At 43.6% G+C, this 22,519-nt stretch overlaps 1 protein-coding gene across 1 annotated transcript; it reads right to left on the minus strand.

Annotated features, from left to right (window-relative positions):
* Nucleotides 1–5,738: 5,738 nt before the first annotated feature.
* On the minus strand, nucleotides 5,739–20,318 carry plekha2 (pleckstrin homology domain containing A2). The gene is made up of 12 exons (XM_030418274.1): nucleotides 20,050–20,318; nucleotides 16,377–16,537; nucleotides 15,411–15,467; nucleotides 14,095–14,143; nucleotides 13,853–13,950; nucleotides 11,188–11,319; nucleotides 10,874–10,963; nucleotides 10,678–10,746; nucleotides 10,445–10,515; nucleotides 8,975–9,038; nucleotides 7,441–7,518; nucleotides 5,739–7,346 (listed from the first exon to the last, which is right to left on the minus strand). Exons 2-12 carry the CDS (start codon nucleotides 16,515–16,517, stop codon nucleotides 6,900–6,902), a joined length of 1,296 nt encoding a protein of 431 aa, XP_030274134.1. The 5' UTR covers nucleotides 16,518–16,537; nucleotides 20,050–20,318; the 3' UTR covers nucleotides 5,739–6,899.
* Between the last annotated feature and the right edge of the window lie 2,201 nt (nucleotides 20,319–22,519).

A 22,519-nucleotide genomic window follows, 5' to 3' on the forward strand; every position in this document is an offset into this window, starting at 1 on the left:
TACATCTGACTGCTTCATCTTCTCCTCCAAATATATGAAAATCTCCTTTTTCAAAACGAAATATTCTCTTTTTATTTGCAGCAGGTAGTGTTCATCAAGGTGAGAGTTTACCTGAGCACATTCATTATGCACGGTAATTATTAATTCTTAAAGCTGCATGTTGCCTTCCAGACTTTAAACTCTCGTCTTATCCCTCGGTTTCTCCGCAGAGGAAGAAAAGTGAGAAGCGAAGGTTTCAATAATACCTGAAACGAGGTGGCGGTGGCGGCTGGACGGCTCATTATCGTCCCATTCTGGCTTCAGCTGACTGGATCCTCTGTTCTCCGTCTGGAGGAAGTGGTGACGGGGTCCCAGACCTCCTGCACTCAGCAGGTCTGTCTCACACACCTCCAGCCCGGCCAGAGCGAGTGTGTGCGTGTGTGTGTGGCATCAGAGGGCAAGGTCAACCCATTTCTCTGCAAACAATCACATCACACAGGGCAAAATACATTCCAACCCCCCCTGCAAACCCCCGTTTGTAAGGTGGTCTGATGTGGGAACAGCGGAGGGGTGGAGGTTTGGCAGGGGTCCAGACGGGGGGCCTCCGGGGCCAGATGAAGGAAAAACCTGGTCCACATTAATATGACTTCATATTACACATGTTATGGAGATGCTGCTTTCTGCACATGCTTAGTGTGTGTGTGTGTGTGTGTGTGTGTGTGTACTCCTGAAACCTTCAGATCAGATCAATTAGTGGTTTCGTGGCAAGTTTAGAGGTTTCCATCAAACACCAGCTCAGCGGGACGAGACCTCTAAAAACTCAACATGCACTTAAAGATACGATCTGAAGTTCTCAAGCGTTCCAGCTGTCGTCCAGTTATATTCATCCCAACGTTCAATACACCGATCACGGTCATCGATCAGCCGGGATCTTCTCTGGAGCAGCCACTTTTAATCACAACTCTGATCAGCACAAGATGACGTCAAATGAATAATGTATTTAATCATATAAATGAAGAATAATGCTCAATTTAATCAGCCCTGATTAGATATTTACATTTAAAGGTGCACAAGCTGAGAGGATATCTTTAAAATAAATAAGGTAATAATACAAACTCAGATATTTTTTTTTACATTTCTATGATATATAGAAAATATACGGTCACCAAAACAATGTTCAAAGCTAAAGAGGTGCAAATATAAACAACAACAAGAACAGTCGGTGTGTTTATTCAGTTTATTTAGTTGGAAAATGCACACTGTGAAACTAAGTCATGCACCTCTAAAAGAAAGAAAAGAGACACTTTGTTTATTAATCATTACTATTATTGTTACAGCCCGACTAATCGTCGATATCGGGCCAATAACATAACGAGGAAAAGTTTCTGATATCGATAAATCGGCCGATCCCTTCAGTTTGGTTATAAAACACTGCATCTGCATCTTTTTCTGTCTCACGATCTATAAAATCAGGCACGTACGCCGATACTGATGAATATCTGTGACGATATCAGCCGATAATAAATAACTGGCACTGCATTTTCTAGACTGGGCTGCTGAATGAATAATACAGCAGGATAACGTTTAATTAATTATGAAACTTTTGTTGCGAGGACTTAAACTACCTATCTTTTATCTATAAATAAATATAAATAATCATTGTTTCTGTTTGATAAAGTCTACAGTTTGTTGATTCTAACCATGAGCCTCATGTTATTATTGTTGGGGCTTTTATTTTGAAGGTCACACAAACATGGGATTCATAGATGCAAAAAAACTGCATGACTCTCCTGCACAAACCATGAAAACTCTTTGATTGTGTCGTTGTTTTGCATCTGGCGGGTGAATCCTCCACTCACAGTCGTTCTGACGCTTTTAAATTGCGAATTTGTTCCTCTGAATTTCCTCCTGGCCTCGGCTCTATGTAGAGTTACTGCTGGTTTGAGGAAGAACTGCTTCATTAGCTCATAGCAGCATTTATTACAACACTGTGGATGATGAAGTGTGGTGTGTTGCAGCCCCATCTAGTGGCTTTCTCCTGCAAACAGGGGAAAAGAACCAGTGGAAAAAAGCAAAGAAGAGGAAACAAAGAAACACAGCACAGTCGTCTTCGTCTTATTCACGTGTCTGAACTGAAGCCGCTGAACAACAACGCCTCGGCGCCCGGCTGCAGCGAGGAGCCTATATTTAGGATGTGAAGATCAGCAGAGTGTAATGACATCAGAGATGGAGACAGAGGGCAGGCTGGTGCAGAGTCATCCATGTGGGAACATTAACATTTAGAGGAGCAGTGTGTCTGTCTGCCCTCAGAGCTGCCTGTCACTCACAGGCGTCAAACTGAAGTGCGACGTGACCTTTTACATCACGTCTGAGCAGAAATTCAACCCTCCGAGGCTTCTGTGTCGACATGTTTTCAGACTTTTATCTCTTTATAGTTTCTCAGACGAGCGGGCTGTGACACACAATCAATGAAGAGGAGCTCGGCGGTGAATTATTGGTGCCAGTTTTTCAGATCAGAGATTGTTGTGACACATATTTCACATTTTCACATCCCAGTCGAGTTTACGCCTGACAGAAATGTGTTTTTTCTTCCTCCTAGGTTGAATGTTTGAGCTTCTCTGCGCAGAGTTTGACACTAGAGGGTGGATTTCACATTTGTGCTCATTGGAAATCTACTTTTAAAGGATAAATTAATCAGAAAATGGCAAAATTGGGTCTTTATCTACTCATCCTCATGACTCATGGAAAGTCGGGGGAGGTTTTGTGGTCCACAAAACGTTTCTGGAGCTTCACATTGTCGCAGGAATCTCCTACAAAACTGAAGTAGCTGCAGACTTGCGTGGACTATAAGCTCCTGACATCCTAAATTGATTTAAAAAGACATTATTTACACTCTTGACGCATGTTCGAGCTCATGCATCCACTTCAGACGGGTTCTCAGCTTTTAGCTTAGCAGCCACAGAATACAGAATAGATTTTAGCTTTAAAAGGGTTTAAATAACAAGTTCAAATCATTTCAAGATGAGCTGTATGGAGGCATTTTATGATTTTCTCTTCTGGTTTCTCTTCCATCTACTTCATTATTTAGGAGAATGATGAGAGAATGTTTTGTGGACTACAACATTCACCGAACCTTCCACGGGAAAGAAACTGCATTTTTTATTTTTGGGTGAACTCATCCTTTACAAGGTGGACCTTCGATTTGTGACATTACAAATAATTTGAAGTCAATCCCGGCCAAATATTCTGCTTATACACTCGTGACGTAAAGACTTGAAGCCTCTCACGAAACAACCTGACAAGTGAGGAAGGAGACATCTTGTGTCCCGCAGAAAATATTTGCATTAATCTTACATTCCAGGAGGAGTGGAGGCCGTTTAAGGAATTTAACTTGGTACTCTTCACTCTCCAAAACCAGGTTGGAGCTCTGATCTATGCCTTAAAGGATAAGTTCACCCAAACATGACATTCAGTGTTACAACGTCCTCCTTAACAACTGAAGTAGATGGGGACTAATAACATAAATACATGATTGAAATAAAAAGACACAATGGCTTCATACAGCTTGTCAGTCCCAATCCAAGTCTCCAGAAGCCCCGAGATAAAGAGCTGATCTTCATTATAGCTGTTAAAATGACAGTAAATAACATCTTTTCAAATCAGTTTGGGGTCTCAGGTCTTCTGGAGACTTGAATCACACCAGACGAGCTGTTCGTAGCTTTTTTAAAGCGAAACTCTCGCCAAAATGCAACCTAGGCTTTTTTTTGTGAATGTACCCAAGTCAAACCTTTGTTTAAAAGTACAATTACCACGACAGCGCCACTTTTAAGATTTACCATATTTTCGTTTTCGGGTCAAACTCATTTTAAATGGGAGTGCTACGGGCAAATTAGCGATAGCATCAAAAACAGTAAGAAGTCTCGACACAACATGAAACTTTGCCCGTAGTATCACCAGGGTCTCTACACATGAACACGAGCATTGAGAACATTGACAACACAACGTTCCGCTCGCCGCCGTCCTGCCAGTGGAGAAGTGTCGATCTCAGAATGTGACGTAACCTGGAGGACAGTTAAGGTGGAACTACTGTCTTCCAGCAACAACTATCCACGCAAGATCTCACGTGACTTTTCCAGCTTTTTATTTTAGTATTGTTTCTTATATGAGGCTCCTTTTTCAACTTCAAGGTCAATATTGCTTTTCACTAACGACAAAACAATTAATTATCCTGCATTTATATGGAACTAAGCTTTAGGAGCGTTCCACCTTAACTGTCCTCCAGGTTACGTCACATTCTGAGATCGACACTTCTCCACTGGCAGGACGGCGGCGAGCGGAACAAGCTACTGCTAACGTGAGTTGTTCAAAAACCTTCTTTTTAGTAAACTCTGTGTACACAAACAATGTTCTCAATGCTCGTGTTCATGTGTAGAGACCCTGGTGATACTACGAGCAAAGTTTCATGTTGTGTCGAGACTTCTTATTGTTTTAAAAACAGAGATTTTGATGCTATCGCTAATTTGCCCGTAGCACTCCCATTGAAAATGAGTTTGACCCGAAAACGAAAATACAGTAAATCTTAAAAGTGCCTCTCTCGTCGTAATTATGCTTTTATACGAAGGTTTGACTCATATACATTCACAAAAAACTTTGGTGAGAGTTTCACTTTAATGCTTTTTCTGATTGTTCTTTGACATTTAAAACAAATTCCCAACAGCTTCAGTTGTTCAGTAGGATTCTGCGACGCTGTTTTGCTGCGAAGCCCCAAATACGAAACACAGCGTGGGCAGTGAGTAGATAATGACTAAGATTTCAATTTTGGGTGAACTTTTCCTTTAACACATGCTCCTGCCACATGCTCCCCTCAGTACCTAGAGGAGCTCCGTCTTTAACAGACTGAAAACTAATTTCCACACAGCTGACATTTCACAGGCTCTCAGGGCCTTTTTCTACCTAGCGACGCAGTTTAAACTGTTCAGTGGAGACACTTTACTCTCGCCGGTCCTGCAGCCACGCAGCTGCACGAGGAGGGCGGAGAGGGAAGTGGACGTAGGTCAGCGCGCAGTTGGAGGCGTTTTACCTAATGGACCTTTGCACTGGATGTGTGAAACACTTCACTTAACACAGCCTCTGGGCACTATTGGCATGTTCATGAGTGTGCGAGCATGTGTCTGAGGCGGACAGTGTTAAAGGTCACATGCGTCGGCTGTGACCCTCTGCAGGCATTTGGACAGTTTAACACTCGGGAACGAAAACAAAGAGAAAAACTTTAAAAGCCACGTTTGGCATCGAAAGATCATTTAGAAAAGTCTTCCAAGAAAGTTTTTGTGCTATCTTAAGTGTAAAATGTAGATTTACCTGTCGACCACTAGATGGCAGAGTGCATTGGGGGGAAAACAGTATGAAGCCTGCATCTAATCTGATAAGTTGCATTGTGGGTAATGTAGGCGTACGTTTTTTGAAAAGGAGGAAGAACAATTGGAATAAAAAAGTTGATAAATCTTATCGTAAACCATCCACAGAGTCCACAGTGTAACGCTACACCAGTGGCCTGCTTTTCAACACCTTGTGCCTACATTACCCACAATGCAACTTGGCCCCTGAGTGACATCACTGGAGGGAGTTTATCAGATCACACTCAGCTTCTTTTAAAGCTTTTCACTACTTTCTCACACATGCAGTCAAGCTCTCACAGACCTGCAAACTCACTGTAATGTGTAAAATTGGTGGAGAACTAACTGAAAAAAAATCCAAACAAAACAAAGAAAAGCATCCTTTAATGTACAAGCAGGAAAATTAACATTACACGCAGAGAAACGAGGGCACAGAGCTTCAGAAAAAAAATGGAAACAGACACGAACAAGGTACCACGTCAGCGAGGCCCGGAGGTGAAACCTGAGAAGCGTTGAAACGACCGTCGTACAACAACAAGTGTCTGAAGGCATCGTCTCAGGAGAGCTGCGAGAGCCGAAACAAACAAAACACAAGAAAAAAAAAAAAGAAAAGCAAAGTGCGGGAATTACAATTAAATTAACAGAAGTAGTGGCACAGTTTCCCCCAAACGTGATGCCGCAGTAAGAAAATCACATTTACACAAAAGCTGTGGACGCTGCTGACAAGTACCATCCAAACACTGCTGCTGTATTATTTTTACGGTACCGCGTTTAAAAAAAGGAGTCACAGTTTACTAACAAATTATCTTTTTTAAAAAACCCTCCTGTTTAAAAAATGTAGTCCGAAAAACACTTAAAAACCTGCTGCTGACTCCATCGTCCTCTCCTTCATCCGTCAGTCAGCAGCATGTGTACCTTTTTTTTTTGTTTAACGACACCTGCAGGATTCTTTCCTCCCGTCAGACACCTGATTAAATGTTACTAATAAAATGCTTGTTAATTTATTATTATTATTATCATGGAGAAAATTGATGTGAGGCTTTTTTTTTTTTTTTAAACGTCATGTGCGTCTCAGAAGAAAAAAAAGAAGGTTAAAAACACTGCTGGGCTCAAAAAGGAAGTACAAATGTTTAGTGAACAAGAGTTTGATTATAAAAAACGATGGATACTGTTGTGTTTAAAAAAAAAAGACTTATTGATGAATACTTTAAGCCGGGGGTGAGCAGGAGCCGAGTGCAACGGATTGAAAGCATGTGCCGTAATTTGTCTGCAGGAAACAATTAATAAAAAACGAGATTATTCAAGTTTTCTGAGGAAGTTGCACTAAAAACACTCTTCTTCACAGGCGCCCCTCGGTCCTCTTCCAGCTGGGTGCATCCTTCGACCAGCAGGGGGCCCCAAACTCGCGCCGTGATATCGACGCAGACGTTCACAGTGTCACTTCATTAGCAGGGAATACTATTATTACCAGTCACATTCATTTTTTTTTTTAAAGCAGGTACCAACACTCGACAGACTTCATTGAAACTAGACGTCAGTGGTCCGGATGCCGTCGTCATCCAGGCTGAAGGGGAAGCCGGTGTGCGGCTGAGGCTGCGAGCGGTGCCTCCGGCGCCCGCAGGCCACGTCGCCTGAGGCTGTAACAATCCCCAGTCCGCTGCAGGAAGTCGCTGGAGGCACGGTGGGGCAAGGGGCCGGGGTGGAGAGGGAGTTGGAGGAGGATGAGGTGGAGGAGGAGGTGGAGGAAGAGGAGAGGGAGGGCAGGGTGGGCACGGAGCTGAAGGCGCTGTCCTCATCCTCCGCGTCCAGGATGGAGGGCTCGCACGACGGGACGGGCATCCAGGGCTGCCAGCCGGGGGCCACGGAGCAGGACTTGACCAGCTGAGGTCTGCGCTCGTCGGCCTGCTGACCTCGAGACCCCAGAGAGGAATTGTGACTTTTATAGTATGAGGACGCACGTCTGAATGGGATACCCTGCAACCAGAGAGGGACAAAGTATTCATCAATCTTTTTATTCTTTCTCGAAGATCACTGAGACAGAAATGGTTAACAGAGAGATGACAGTTACCTTAGGAGGACCTCTGAAGTCCTGGATCTTCAGCTCGATGTCCCGGATCCAACCTTGCATCTCCTCTGGGGAGTCTGTCTGCAGAGAGGAAGCACCAGGAGATAAAGCTTTGCAGAGCTGCTGTGGTTCCTCCTTCTTCTAATCTGGAAACACTCCTTATTTTTCTTACTGTCAACAAGTTTTCATTATGGGGAGTCTCACTTCATTGACTTGAAAAAGCTCTGTAGGTCGCAGACGTGCAGACCTATATTGGTTTACTGATTTATCTTTAATTAGCTAAGGCCGTCAGCGTGGCTGAAGGCGTCGCTCCCACATTGTATCCCCATAAAAACAAGTTCAATCAGAATGTGTGTGAACACGACAGATTCTGAACTAACATTTATTTATTCTTCATTAGAGCAGGACGACCTCATGATGTTTAAGATGACATGTAGATGTTTGTTTCCAAACAAAATGTCAGGTTAAAGTGATTCCAGTGTGTTTATTGGGATAATATCATGAATCGGAAATAATGCTGGACAGGATAACTTCATCCAGCTGCTGGATTTTTATTACAAAGGAATAAAATTACAAGGGAATGTTGATGAAGCTCCTGAGCAACCAGATGTGAAGGCTGCACGTGCACTCGCTGGTGTGTGAAATGCAAATGTAGTATTTACTTGTTTGGTTAGTATTTGCCAAAACCTACAGTGTCCGACTCTTTCAGGAATATTACTGAACCTCTACTAAAAATTAAAGTATATATATATTTTTATTGCAGTAAAACATGAGCATGAAATAACTGGCTCAGCTTTGATAGTAGCAAAAATACAGAATAACAGAGCAGGACTGATATATCAGCTGTAGTGAGCTTATCGGTGATAATGACTTCAGGAGAAGAAATGATTCAAGTTACTATTTCATGCTTTTTCTAACTGGAAAGATTTTGAGTTCCTATGCAAAAAAAAAAAGCAAAACTTTGTGAAGCTTTTGTGATATTAAACTAAATATTTGGGCCGGTTGGTGGGGCAGAACAAGCAACCTTTGAGTACTAGTTAGTGTTTTTAGCTGGAACAAAAAACAAGTTAATCTAATAAATAAAATACTCATCAATGGAGACGTGTGTGTTGCTCAATTCATAAAAATCACTTTGGTTTCCGCTCTTAGACCACGGGGGTGTTCTTCTTTCAATTTATTTCTGTTTACGTGTTGTTTCACGCTTCCTTTTTTTTTCCATTCCTTGCACAAACAGAAACATTTGTGCTCGCAGCCTCGCTCTCTGTCTCCCAGCGCGACCCCTGCCGTCTGCGTCAGCTGGTCTCCCGGGGGGGTAGCTGGGCCGGATGTTATTGTTGGACGGCTGTGGCCGTTTCACAAAAACAAACTTTTTCATGCGCCTAAAAACAGGAGCCTGCGCCACACATCAGCAGCAGAGCATTGACAGAAAAACAAGTCAACACGTCAGGACGGGGACACCTGGGAGCACAGAGCCTCTCCGCCCTGACGAACTCGTGAAACTGCAGCTTCTGATCGATCGGTTTAACGGGATAACTACCTGAATGTAGAAGGTCCGGGAGCCGGTGATGATCTCAAACAGGTTGTCTCTCAGCAGGAGATCCCTGACGGGCAAACACAGAGGAAATGATCAGACTGTTATCACAGCAGCTGAAGGGAAACAGTCTGCTGCAGATCCACTATCTGTCTTCTTATGTTCATTTCTGTGTTAAACCTCAAGTGGAATTTACTTTTTTTTTTTATGCCGACATCTCGAGATAACAAAGCACAATTTCTTAGGGGGTAAAAGTCAATTCAAAATTCAATTGTCTCCATAAATCCAGCGAGATAATCAGGCTGTTATCACGTGAGAACGAAAAAGCAGTTTCCTCAAAATGTTTGTCAGAGATCAGCAGAACTGTCCCAGCCTGCAAAGATGGCGTCTTGACAACTGTAGCTACTGGATCAAGCTGAAAGTGTCTGATCGAGGAGTATTATTGATCAATGCATCAGATTGTATCCAGTCTTTCTTTGTACGTACTCTCATATTAAATCCCGAAACACCAACAACAAAAATCAAGCTCATAAAACGTTCAGAGGTGTGTGTGTGTCATCAGTATTTTGTTTTCTCAAGCTAACGAGACAAATTGACCCGTTATCTCGAGAAAACAACCTTTGTAATAATTAACTGATGATGCATTGAAAGTAAACGCTCCTCCGGCCTCTGCAGGACTTTTACAGGAAGTAATCGGTCACTGTTGTCTTTTGTCAAGGCTGAACACATTTATTTATTCAGCTGTCATTCACACTTCTATGTAAACAAGCTAAATAACACTGTATTTTAACCTCATCCTGTAATTAAATAAATCAAATAATTAAACCTTTTTATAGCCCAGCTTTAAAAAAAAGAAGGTGAGTCTAAAATCAGTCAGAACAGAGTGGAAGGTTTTCTTTAATCAGCGGGAAAAAAACAAGCATCTGTTTAATCTGTGTGATTTCTTCTTTGAAAAGTGGACATTACATTTATAATCGGAGGACTTCATGAAGCTCTAATGGTTCACTGTGATTGTGCAATGTCACAGGAGAAGGCCCAAATGAAAATAAAGTTCGTTTGAGGTTTCTAGGAAAAAAACGATTGCTTAAATGCTTTACAAAAACCTGAGAAGCTCTCTTGGCCCGTCTTTATGCACCTTTGAGACGCTCTCTAACTTCACACCGCCAGTTTTCCATCTACTGTCGAGTCTTTGCACGGAGCCAGACATCAAGATGATCACAGATTTGATCGATTACAAGTTAAGAAACAACATCTGTGCAACACGAGAAGGACAGTTCTGGGAAAAACTAATGAAGCGATACTGAGAATGTCTGAATATCTGTAATACATCAACGGTAACCTATTTTTTAAATTTTAACTGGACGCTTCTGTTTTGATCACAGTATTTGTATACGTTTACATCTGAACTAGAAAGAAGAGATGGAGGAAAAGTCAAATGTTGGGAGAATCTGACACAGAGGTTCAAAGTCGACTCACCCCGACTTGACGAGACACTCGTGGACCTTCTGAATGTCCCTTAGTGGAATAGCTCGGAGAGGCTCCTTATCCTGGGACACACACACACACACACACACACACACACACACACACACACACACACACACACACACACACACACACATTTCAGACATGGTGGGACAAAAAGAACCACAGTCACAGAAAATAAACATCAACATGTGAGAGACACCACGACTAGTCCGGCTCCTCACCGTCTCAGACTTGTAGTAACTGACTGCGTTGTCATCCAGGGTGAAAAACCTCCTCTTCCAACTCTTCCTCTGAAACACACACACACACACACACACACACACACCACATTTCAGTTTCCACATGCTGCTTTTCTTTTTTTTTGTTTTTTTTTAATTCAAGTACAGTGAATCAGCTGTTCGCAGCTGGTTAACTCACCACATTTCCCTGTTTGACACAGTAACCACACCTCAGCGCGCCCGGCCTGCTGCCCTTCCTCTCTCTGCCGTCTGTGTCTTCACTCTCATTCTGAAACATTTCATCATAACCGTCTTCATTATCACCATAACGATCACAAACCGCCATCTTCTCAGTGTTGCACATGGTGGTTTTGAATGACGAGGGCAGAAGCGTGCTATGTTTAACTTTAACAAGATCACAAACTACTCTCATTCACGCAAAATCCTGCCCGCCGGCGCTGTCGGTGTCAACACAGGCATCGCCATGGTAACCACAGCTTCCTCTGACATTACCTGGATGGGAGTGTGCACGACCACGCCGCCAATGATCTCCGCCTTGTAGGCCTGCTGCCTCCTCCCTCTCTGAGTGTCGTTGATTACTGCGGTCACGTCGGGCCGCGGATGTGCCGGGCCGGACTTGGGAACCTGTCAGCAGAGTAACAGAGAGGATTACGTCAACGAGCAGAGAGTAGAGGGTCAAGTTTGCACCTCCATTCTGATTTTTAACTTGTATTTGTTTCTTACAGGGGTCATATCATTATACTGTTCAGGTTCATACTTTTATTTGGGGGTCCTCAATAAAAACAAAACAAAAAAACACATTATTCTTCTCATTCCTGTAGCTTCCCTCTACACACTGTGTCTTGAGCGCTCTGTTTAAGCTACAGAGTGAGACCTCTTTCCTCTGTTCGATCTTTGGTGAGAGCTGTATGAGTATGGCGGGTCATGCCGAGCGAGGTAGTGTGATCCAAAATAACACAGCTAAAGCATCTGTATGTCTGCACGTCACCATGTCGCACATTAGCATCATTTATTCCTCGTCACTAGTTTGTCACAGCTGCTCTGTTGTTGTTGTGGGCAGTGCTGGCTCAGGCGTGTGTAAACTGACCAATCAGAGCTGACTGGGCATTTAGGAGGGAGGGGCTTAAAGAGACAGAAGCTCTAACAGAGCAGCACTGGACAGTTTGAGTAAAACAAACATGTTTCTGGAGCATTAAAGCCGGTAAAGCTATTCTAGAAGTTACCTGAAATGAAATTATAAACCTGAAACATGTCAGTAATGTGTCTCCTTCAAAGTAAATGTTGGTCAGGGGTGTAAATTGAAGGTCTAATGTCTCATTTCCTTCTTCCCAACTCCGTAGTTTGGGCACTTCTTTAAGTTTTATAACTGCATCTTACACATTTGTGACAAAAATCTGTCCGCAGACGCATATAAACACAAAATGACTTCTGTGGTCATTCTCACTACACCCACGACCACATGTTGCCATGATAACACACACACACACACACACACACACACACACACACATAGAATCAAAGATAAAGTAACAACCACATAGAAATATCATGTGGGCTTCCATCTTCTGTAAATAACTGAATGCGATACTCGTTAATCAGTGCTCTGCTTTCATTCTGATATTCACCTCAGGTTTATTCTGCTTTAGGAAGTATTTTTTAACACAAGCGTTCATTGAGGCCACGGCGGCTCAGAAAAAGGCGGCAGAGGAGGCCTCCCCTCAAAGGGGGAAGTGAGAGAGCAGTGCGGCGCTGCTTCCTGTGTCGGCGTGCAGGTGAGAGAAGAAGAAGAGAGACTCTCTTCTGTCATCTGCCGACATGACAGATGTGGCCGTCATCTCGCGGACACGCACGCAAATGAAATGCAAATGTTCCGAGTTAATGTGCGTCTCATGTTCGTGGACACACTCAATGGTTTTTTGACACCTCGACCACAGTGACGTATGTGCCAACAGTCACATTCATGCACATTCACAATTTCCTCATTCGGCAAGTGTGTGAGGGGTATGTGTGGGCAACGTTCAACATGTCTCGGGCCATAAGGCCGATGAGTCACTGACTGCGTTGTTTGCACTTGTATTTATCTTGTCTTGTGTCTGTTTATGTATTTCCTGCATCATATTTATTTTTTTCTGCAGCAGAAAATCTCCCACGGGACAAAATAAATGAATCTTGAATCAGTCGCCCCCGCCCAGACCAAACTGGTTTCAGTCTCATCACCGCAAACTGGAGCTTCCTGTCAAATCCCTTATCAATAACTGCTACGTTAGGCTTTTTTCTAACCACACATGAGACAAAAGGTGTCAGTTTCTCATCATTTTTTTGCTATCGGCTTCATCTCTGCTGTTGATACTATGCAGCCCGGTTTGAAAAGCATTTTTATCATTTAATAACGTCACAACTTGAGTGTAAAGAGCTAAAACGAGAACTCAAAAATTGCAGTAAAGTGATCTGCAAGTCGCTGCAGCAATTTTGAGATATATTTAGCAGCACTGTGCTGAGCGTACGAGAAGTCTTTTACTCCCTGTGACATCCAGACACTGAACCGCTGCATGACTTTTTTAAGATTTACTGTCTCCTGTATGATAAAATGATTAGCTGCTGACACTAATGTACTGTAGGATCCAAGAGTCTTGACATATCCAGTCAACACACTTCTAATTGAGAGTCTTTTGTTGTTTATTTTGCAAAGTTTTTCCGTCTCTCGTGAGCTTTAAGTATTGATTTTCTGGAGGTGTGGCCACTTTTGGTTTCATGCTTTGGATGCAACTCATCCAGTTTCTGCAAAGTGTTGTCGAGTTCGACGCTGATGCTGAGAAAGACCTTCTGCCCGATTGTTCTCGAGATCAAGACGAACAGCCAGACAAAAATTCTCAGCTTTTATATTTGGATCTATCTTCCTCCTTTTACATGTGATAACATCACAGCGTTTTCTTTAAATGTCTCTGAATCCTCAAACTTTGATTATGTAAAAAAAATATTGTAGATTTTCGAGGTGGTCTCAGACTTTTAGACTTCACTGTATCTTGTATATCTTCTATGTTTGTTATACCGCGTGTAGGGTAACGTATGTGTACTGTACTTCTGTTTCTTCAATAAAGTCGAATCAATTAATGGATCAGCATCTGGTGGGAGCAGAACACGTGTGTGCTGCACTCACAGTGATCTTGCTGGCTTTGTTGAGAGCAGCCACCCACTCGCTCATGTCAGTCGCATCGTTGGCTTGGAGGAAGTACCGCCGGGAGACGGCATTGATGACTGCAGAAATAGACATCGATTCCATGAATTTCCACAATAACCACATTATAACCACATAACATCACATGCTTAAAATGAAATTAACACCATCGTGCCCGGCTGCATGAGCGTGACTCAGCGTTTCCCCCCCTCGTATAAACTCACCGAAGCAGAACTCAGTCTTCGGCTTTTGCTTCGCCGTCGCTTCGCTCACCTGAGGAGAGGAGGAGGAGAGAGGTGATGAAAGGAGGAGAGAGGAGGCAAAGGAAGAGGAGGGAGGACACAGGAGGAAACAAGAGAGGAGACAAAAGGAAAAAAGAGGGGGACACAAGGAGAGAAGAGAGGAGACAAAACAAAAGGAGATAAAAGAGACAAAAGAAAAGAAAAGTGGGGAGAGAGGGCACAGAAAAACAAGAGAGGAGACAAAGGAAGAGGAGGGAGGACACATAAGGAAACAAGAGAGGAGACAAAGGGAAAAAAGAGGAGACACAAGGAGAGGAAAGAGGAGACAAAAAGAAAACAGAGAAGACAGAAGAGAAGGAGGGAGGAGACAGAAGGGAAAACGAGAGGAGAAGAGACAAAAAGCAAGGAGAGAGGAGACAAGAGGAGATAAGAATGGAGACAAAAGGAAAAAAGAGACATGAGGAGAGGAGACAAAACAAAAGGAGATAGAAGAGACAAAAGAAAAGAAAAGTGGGGAGAGAGACGACACAGAAGGAGACAAGAGCGGAGAAAAGGGGAAAGAAGGAGGAAGAAAAAAAAAGGAGATAAAAGGAAGGACGAGCAGACAAAAAGTTGAGAGAAGACAAAAGTAATAAGAGGAGACAAAAGGAGGAGATAGGACACACAAGGAGGCGAGAGAGGAGACACAAGGAGACGAGAGAGGAGACGAAAGAGGAAACACAAGGAGAAGAGAGAGGAGAAATAGGGAAAAAAGGAGGGACGTAACAAAAGGAGACAAGGGAGGAGACACAAGGAGACGAGAGAGGAGGCAAAAGGAGGAGAGAGAGGAGAAAAGGAGACAAGTGGAGAAGAGGGGATGAGGCAAAAGTAAAAGAGGACAAAAAAGGAGAACACACCCAAGCTGACGAAGGTAAGGGAGCGAGACGAGGAGACAAAGGGAGACGGGACAAACAGAGGGGAGAAATATTTCATATCTTTAGCGTCTCCTCGGCTCGGAGTGTCCGGGGAGGAGATGTCAGCGCTGCAGAGCACTGAAGCCAGATGTCATTATCTGTGGTGAGCTCAGCGAGCGCGCTGACATCTGGAAAACTTCACAAAGTCTGCTGCTGCATGTGACCGTTGACTAGAAACACAGATAACTCCCACCGGAGGAGCGTATCTGTGCGCCCCATTTGCATGTTTCTATTTGCGTGCGCTCCTGTGAATTCCTGCGTCCACGCCGCGGACATGCTTGTAGTTCACAGGACATTATGTAACTACAGAGCCACAGCACGGCGAGGTGACGGGCGGCGGTTTACCTTAGAGATGTAGGTTAGTTTCAGGCTGCCAACAAAACTGGCTCCACTCTGCAGGTTCTGCATGCAAGAGAAACACAAACACACAGACTCATCATTGGCTCAGAGTCCAAGGTTACGCTGCTCCTATTGGTCAACTTCACTTCCTCTAAATGTTTACTGAAAAAGCCAGTGTCATGCATTGTACATGTGTGGAGTGATGTGCACAAGGGGCGAGGGGCAATTGTTGAAAAACATGTGCTAAAGTGCCCTCTTGGGAACCAAAACACGCACTAAAGTGCCCTCTTGGGAGCCAAAAGAGCGTGCTAAAGTGCCCTCTTGGTTGGCAAAACACACTAAACTGCCCCCTTAGCTGGTTAAAACATGATAAACTGCCCTCTTGGGAGCCCAAACGTGTGCTAAAGTGCCCTCCTGGGAGCCAAAACATGCGCTAACGTGCCCTTTTGGGGGCCAAAACGTGCACTTAAGTGCCCTCTTGGGAGCCAAAAAAGCGTGCCAAAGTGCCCTCTTGGTTGGCAAAACACATTAAACTGCCCCCTTGGCTGGTTGAAACATGATAAACTGCCCTCTTGGGAGCCAAAACATGTGCTAAAGTGCCCTCCTGGTAGCAAAAACATGCGCTAAAGTGCCCTCTTGGGAGCCAAAACATGCGCTAAAGTGCCCTCCTGGTAGCAAAAACATGCGCTAAAGTGCCCTCTTGGGAGCAAAAACATGCGCTAAAGTGCCCTCTTGGGAGCCAAAACATGCGCTAAAGTGCCCTCTTGGGAGCCAAAAAAGCATGCCAAAGTGCTCTCTTGGGAGCCAAAACACACTAAACTGCCCCTTTATCTGGTTAAAACATGATAAACTGCCCTCTTGGGAGCCAAAATGCATGCTAAAGTGCCCTTCCTTCACCCCTGCCCTTCAAAAAGTCTGTGCACGCCACTGCATGTGTGTGTGTGTGTTTGTGTGTGTGTGTGTGTGCAGCACCTGAGGGTTGTCCATATACCACAGCAGAGAATTTCCCTGCGTGTCGAGGATGAAGTATCGCCTCTGGAAGCGGCAGCTGTTCTCCTTCTCCTCGATGTCCAGGAAGCCGCATACACGGTTCAGCCGGTCCACGTACGGCATGCTGCTGCTATCACATATCACTGGAGACACACAGATGGACAACAGGAGGCCCGAATGTAAAGAGAGCAGCAGACTCGTGGGACAGACGGGCAGATGTGGAGGATAAACCGCCTTTCATTTAATGTTCAAACACACACACACACACACACACATAGAGGAAAAGGGAAGAAAGAGACCCGCTTGCACTCAGCAGTTTTTCATGTGACGTGATTGAGGCTGAGCAGCAAACCCCGAAGCCCGAGGCTGAGCTGAGGCCCTCCACCACAGCCAAAAATTACAGACTGCACTCAAGATCTGCACACACGCACATTTCCACTGGCCAGAGAAGAGAGGGAGCGAGGAAAAAGAGGAGAGGAGTGGGGAGAGAGAGAGAGAGAGAGAGAGAGAGAGATGCATTCATTGAGATGATGCCATGCGTGTGAGTCACTGAGCTGCTGACAGACTGAACGATAGCTGCGACCGTCACTCAGCTCAGACGCTCAGGTATGCTGATGACATCTCGATAGATTCTTTTTTGCTTTCCAAGATAACTTTATCCTTGGCAGACATCTGAACATAAAAGTGTTTTTTTTTTTTGATGGGGGAGTCAAGACGACTTCTGGCAAATAATCTCGTCCTCTTTATGAACTGAAAGTTGTTCCACTGTGGCTTCTGTTGCATCTCTGCAGGATTAATGTGAGATAAGATGCACTGAATACAGATGTTCAAACTTCACTTGAATTTACCAAAAAAAAGGGACTCGAGTGCAACGTCGCCACAAAAGGTAACATGTTGGCTAACCAGGCGAACATCTGTGACCGATTTCCTCCCTCATGAGAGCAAAAAAATTACAAAGTAAGTGACAGTCAAAACAAAATACACCGAATGGCCGAGCCCTCTGCCAGTGTTTTTATAGGACTGTCTTGGCCCCTCAAACTCTTTGTGGAGATGGAAGCACATCACAATTTCCATGAAAACATTCACACTCAAAAAGACAAACAGATAAACACCAGACACTGAGGCGGCATCTTCACCTCCTGCGGCGCTATTTTTAGACCAATGGCAAGAAAAATATCTCATTTTGAAACTGCTTTCATGAAATTTGGTGAGCTGATGATGCATCAGTTGTGCAACATTGATAGCCACAGACATATCGATGCCACCTTCTGCAGAAAGTCTCGGGTGTGATGGAAAAAAAAAATCAAATGATGCCACACAGATACCAACTCTCAGACTGGCACATCCCACACACACACACGATCAGAAAACATCTGGAATATCCATCACAGACGGACGCAGCAGTGGCGCTGAAACTTTAGACCGTCTCGTGCACATTAATGTGAGATTTGACATCCATTAGAGTGTGCACATGTGATGAGAGAGAACACAGTGTTCAGATCACGGCGGTGATATCAGTGTCGGTGCCTTTTCACCACATCCAGGGCAGCGAAGTGAAACCCACCTACACGCAGTTTACACATCTGCTTTTATCGGTGTTACCTCTTTCCTGATTGACAGGGACGGATTCAAACAAACACGCGAGCAAGTTTTAACAAAGCGCATAAAAACAAAGAACGCACCGAGATATCTGGACTTGGAGCGAGAATAAACCTCAGTGAGCTCAGTGGTTCCATCTTTACGTTGGAGTTAGTCATCAGGGAGGATTGTGTGTATTTTTTTGGCTCATCCCACTCGTATCTTATTTTATCTGCTGCCCGTTTTGGTTCACGTGGCGATCGAGCGGGACGATAAAACGTTCAGAGGCACCGGCTGACATCTAACTGTCGAGTCGAGCCGCCGGGTTTTGTTCTGCTCCAACGAGAAAACCTGTTTCACTGTGTCGCGTGAAAGATTCTTCTTCTTCGCATGAAATGTGGTTGTTTATGCGACGACCACGATACGAGACGATATGCGTCCAACACAGACACGCCATGGGAATTTCAAAATAACGGCGTATGTTAACGATGGCGGTGACACGAATCGATGTTTCTGGATCGTCGTTCGTTGAATCGATATAAATCGATCCAGATCGGTGCATCATTACACCCCCAATCTTGATGTTGCATTTCTTTTCTAAGTCATTGAGAGAGTCTGTTGAAAGGTTTAAAATAAAAGCTGTGACCATCGTCTGCAGTCGTCACATGTTTTATGATGTAATATCTTAAATTGGAAAGTGAAATAAGAAAGTGAAACAGACGAGTGGAGACAGGACGAGTGACCCGGCTACACTTCAATCTTTTTTTACTCATTTAACTCACTTAGATGGTTATTTGTGGACATTAAAATCTAGAAAATACGTCTTTAATACAAGATGTCATCGTTGATTCTGCGTTTGATTCTCTTTTTTTATGTCCTGTATATTTCAGGAGGGTGTTGGCTGCGGGGGAGTTGAGGCTTTGGGATAATTCAGTAAATCTTGTGCCACAAAACTTCCACTTCACTACAATTTGGAGGCAAATTTAATAACTTTAATTACTTATTACTTTGGAGGCTGTCTGCCGCACCACAGCACCAACAGGCAACACACAGTATATTTACATCTGCACAGTTAACCGCAAAATAATCAAATCGCAGTCTGACTAAGTGTAATATCCTTATCGCAAGAAGTGCAGTTATCTTATAAAAAAAAAGGTAAAATGTGTCACAAACAGGGTTTTAATGAGATGTTGTTCCGCCGCAGAGACGCTCTGGCCTACAAACCTCGTTCTCCACACGTAATTAAACATGTTTGTTGCCACATCGTCATGATTTTACTGTTTTATTTATTGATTTTATCACAATATCTGTTGAAATAATCACTAAATATGTGTAAAATGAACTTTTATGTGTACTTTTCATTCTGTGGCGGTGGCAAATGAACTGAGGATAGTTGTTTTTGTATTAGTTATAAATAAATTAGAGATACGAGTTAAAAGAAGAAAAGTGAGAGCGGGAGACAAGTTTTACTTCGACCAACTCCTCTTCTTTCATTCAAGTACACTTAATATCAGATAATTTAAGACTTTTACTCGAGTACTGTACTTATATGTGACTTTAACTTTAATCAAACTAATATTTCAACATTTATGTCTTTACTTTTACTCACACAGGGCTTTAATAAGTTCTTAAAGCTCTGCATGAGACAGAATAAGTTGAATGAAATACCTCAAAGTTTGGCATAAAACTGAATATCTTAAAAAAAAAAAAAGAAGCAGTTTGTAGGAGAGACTTTGTTCTCAGGACACTTTTCTGCCGACAGCTGGATGTTCTCAGTGTTGCACCACATCAGCAGACACGAGCTTCAGTCCGCTGGATGATTTAAAAAAAAAGTTTCGAAGAGCAGAGACAAAAGTTTAAAAAATATGATGTCGGGGAAGAAAAAAAAAATAGAAATAGCTCAGCGACACCTGACGGATTAGTTCAACTCAGATGATCCGCACTGACTCACCGGATCCCAACGACTCCTCGGCCCTGCCACACCTACTGTACAACACACACACACACACACACACACGGAGACATGAGGCAACACACTCACACACACACACAGTGCCACTGTCGACCGACTACTCACCCTGCTGTGGAGAGTCAGTGTGCGCCACAGCCAGCGCCCCGCGCAGCGCCGAAGCGGCAGAGAGGAGAGAGTCGAGTCCGGACGACGGTCTGGATCATAGTCAACAAAAAAGTCTGAGCAACTTCCACAATCAGCGCGCATTAACGAGGCCGGCGTGCAACCTCACTCCCACACTCCCGTCTGTTTGTTTGTGTGATCGGATTACAGGAGACTTGTCTTTTTTCCGGGTTGGTCGTTTCGGGTTATTAGAATAAACCAGCCCCGGATGTGATCTATGCGTCCTGTCTGCTCCGGCCGGGTCCTCCTCCTCCCCCTCCTCCTCCTCTCACATCAGAAGAGGAACTAAACAGAAGCTTTATTTATGTTTTATTTCAGACAGGAGAGGCGACGCAGCTTCCTTACATTTATTTCTGACCTGCGCAGTAACTTGTGCGCACATGTCGCCTCCTGCTCGTCTCTCACACGCAGACAGAAACACACTTGAGCTGAATCCGCGTCATATATAAATGAGCAGATACCAAAAAAAAAAAAGAAAAGAAAAGCGGTGTTAGACTGGACGAACAGGAACACAGTGAAGAATAGTGTCATTCATCCAGCTGTCAGGGAGGTGACAGGAGCTGATGATGATGTGCCAGACAGAAGCACTTCCTGCAATTAAAGAGGTCACGTGATGCTAATGTTCAGGTTCATAGTTGATTTGTTGGTTCTAGTAGAACAGGTTTAGATACTTTAGATAAAAAAAAAACCCCACATTATTTGTCTCATATGGTGCATTTCTGCAGAATCAGATCGCTGTGGGATGAAAGAGTCGGTGTGTCTAACGGGGAAAGTACAGCTATCGATCCGCTCGCCACCGCCAGCTTCAAACACACCAGTGTATAAATGCCCACATGCAATCATAAATCAGCCTAAACTGCTGACTGCTGCTAACTGTCACTGCCTTTAGCTATTTAGCTGCCGTTAGCCGTGCAGCTAGCTAATCGGCTAGCTGATTAGCATGCCAACTTCAATAGGCCTCCATTTCTTTGCAACGCGATACATCGACATCTTGATATAAGTACTTTTGTTTTTTGTATTCTGTGACACTTTGTGAATGTTTTCAACTCAAATTCTTCCATGTTGCATCTTTACGTGTAAAAGCAATACGAAAACCAAAATATAGTAAATATGCAGCTAAAAAAGCAGGGATAGAAAAAAAAAAATCACGTTAAAAAACTGACCTATTTAAACATTTTATTGATTCAGTTGTTCAAATATATTGACTGTTAATTAGACATTGCTGGTAATTGTTGTACCAAAGCATTCTCTACAGTGTCAGTTGTGTCTGCTGGAGAAACACTGGATCAATTTGTATATTTTTGTACTCTTAATCGTAAAAACGTCTTCAACAATATACGATATGAAAAATATAACAGATTAAAACTGCATTACGTAAGAATTTCAGCTTAAAACAAAAAACATATTGACATTGTGCCCCATGGATCTGATTTATTATGGTTAACTCGCCCTCCTGATAATCAACACCTGCCCCTAAAATCCACCTGTCTGACTGACATTCACATCGTAAATGTGCCTTTACTTGATGAATTGGACCACTAGCTGCACAGCTAACTAAGCTAACTAGCCAGTGGCAGCTACATCTATCAGCAGTTAGCTGTTCGGTGACAAGCTGCCTCCCTTTTTGTTTGGAGTGTGAACTCGACAGGTGGTGTTTGTGTTTTAACATAAGTAAACCGTGTTCAAAAGCTTCTCAGAGAGTCTTTGGTTCAGTTCTAACACAGTGACCTGAGAGTGTCAGCCGTGATGAATACTACGAAGCAACACCTCTGAGCGAAGCAAACCACGCCAGCTCAGACGAATATCAGTTTCATCTCACCTTCAAAGAGAAGAAACACATGAGGGAAACACTGAACCTGAGGGGTGTTACAACAGACGCAACATGGTCGTCTTCTTCACTGTTTTTTCCAGCGTTACACAAAGGTGACAGCAGCAGTTCGAGTCCTTCAATGAGCCGACCTGACCTCCTGGTTTCAACGCTGAAGTCTAGTCGACAGGTCGGGTCGAAGGAGTCTGCACACATGTACCGACGTGCACTCGTGGTGCTGAGTCTGTCACCTTTGTGAGTAAATATCTGCATTTACAGGAATCATTGTTTTTTTTTTTTTTCTCTTAGTTAAGTTTGTGGCCGGTTTAAGAGGAAGTGGTTGCACGTCATATGACCTGCATGAGGAGGGAGACTTACCTCGCTGATTTCATATCCTGTGGCGACTGCACAGGATTCGACTTACACTGCTGCAAGAAGGAAGTCTTGAAGTTTCCACGCACGCCCCTGTTCTCTGCTGAAGAGCCGCCAGACTGTTTTTCTCTCTCTGCGCTTCTTCACAATCAGGGGGCATTAACATAAACACATATTCCTCGTCTCTGGCTTTTAAAAGGTCAAGTGTGGGGTGTCAAATGTCAAGATCTTACC

This window comes from Sparus aurata, chromosome 5 (assembly GCF_900880675.1).
Source record: "Sparus aurata chromosome 5, fSpaAur1.1, whole genome shotgun sequence".
NCBI classification, from domain to species: Eukaryota; Metazoa; Chordata; class Actinopteri; order Spariformes; family Sparidae; genus Sparus; species Sparus aurata.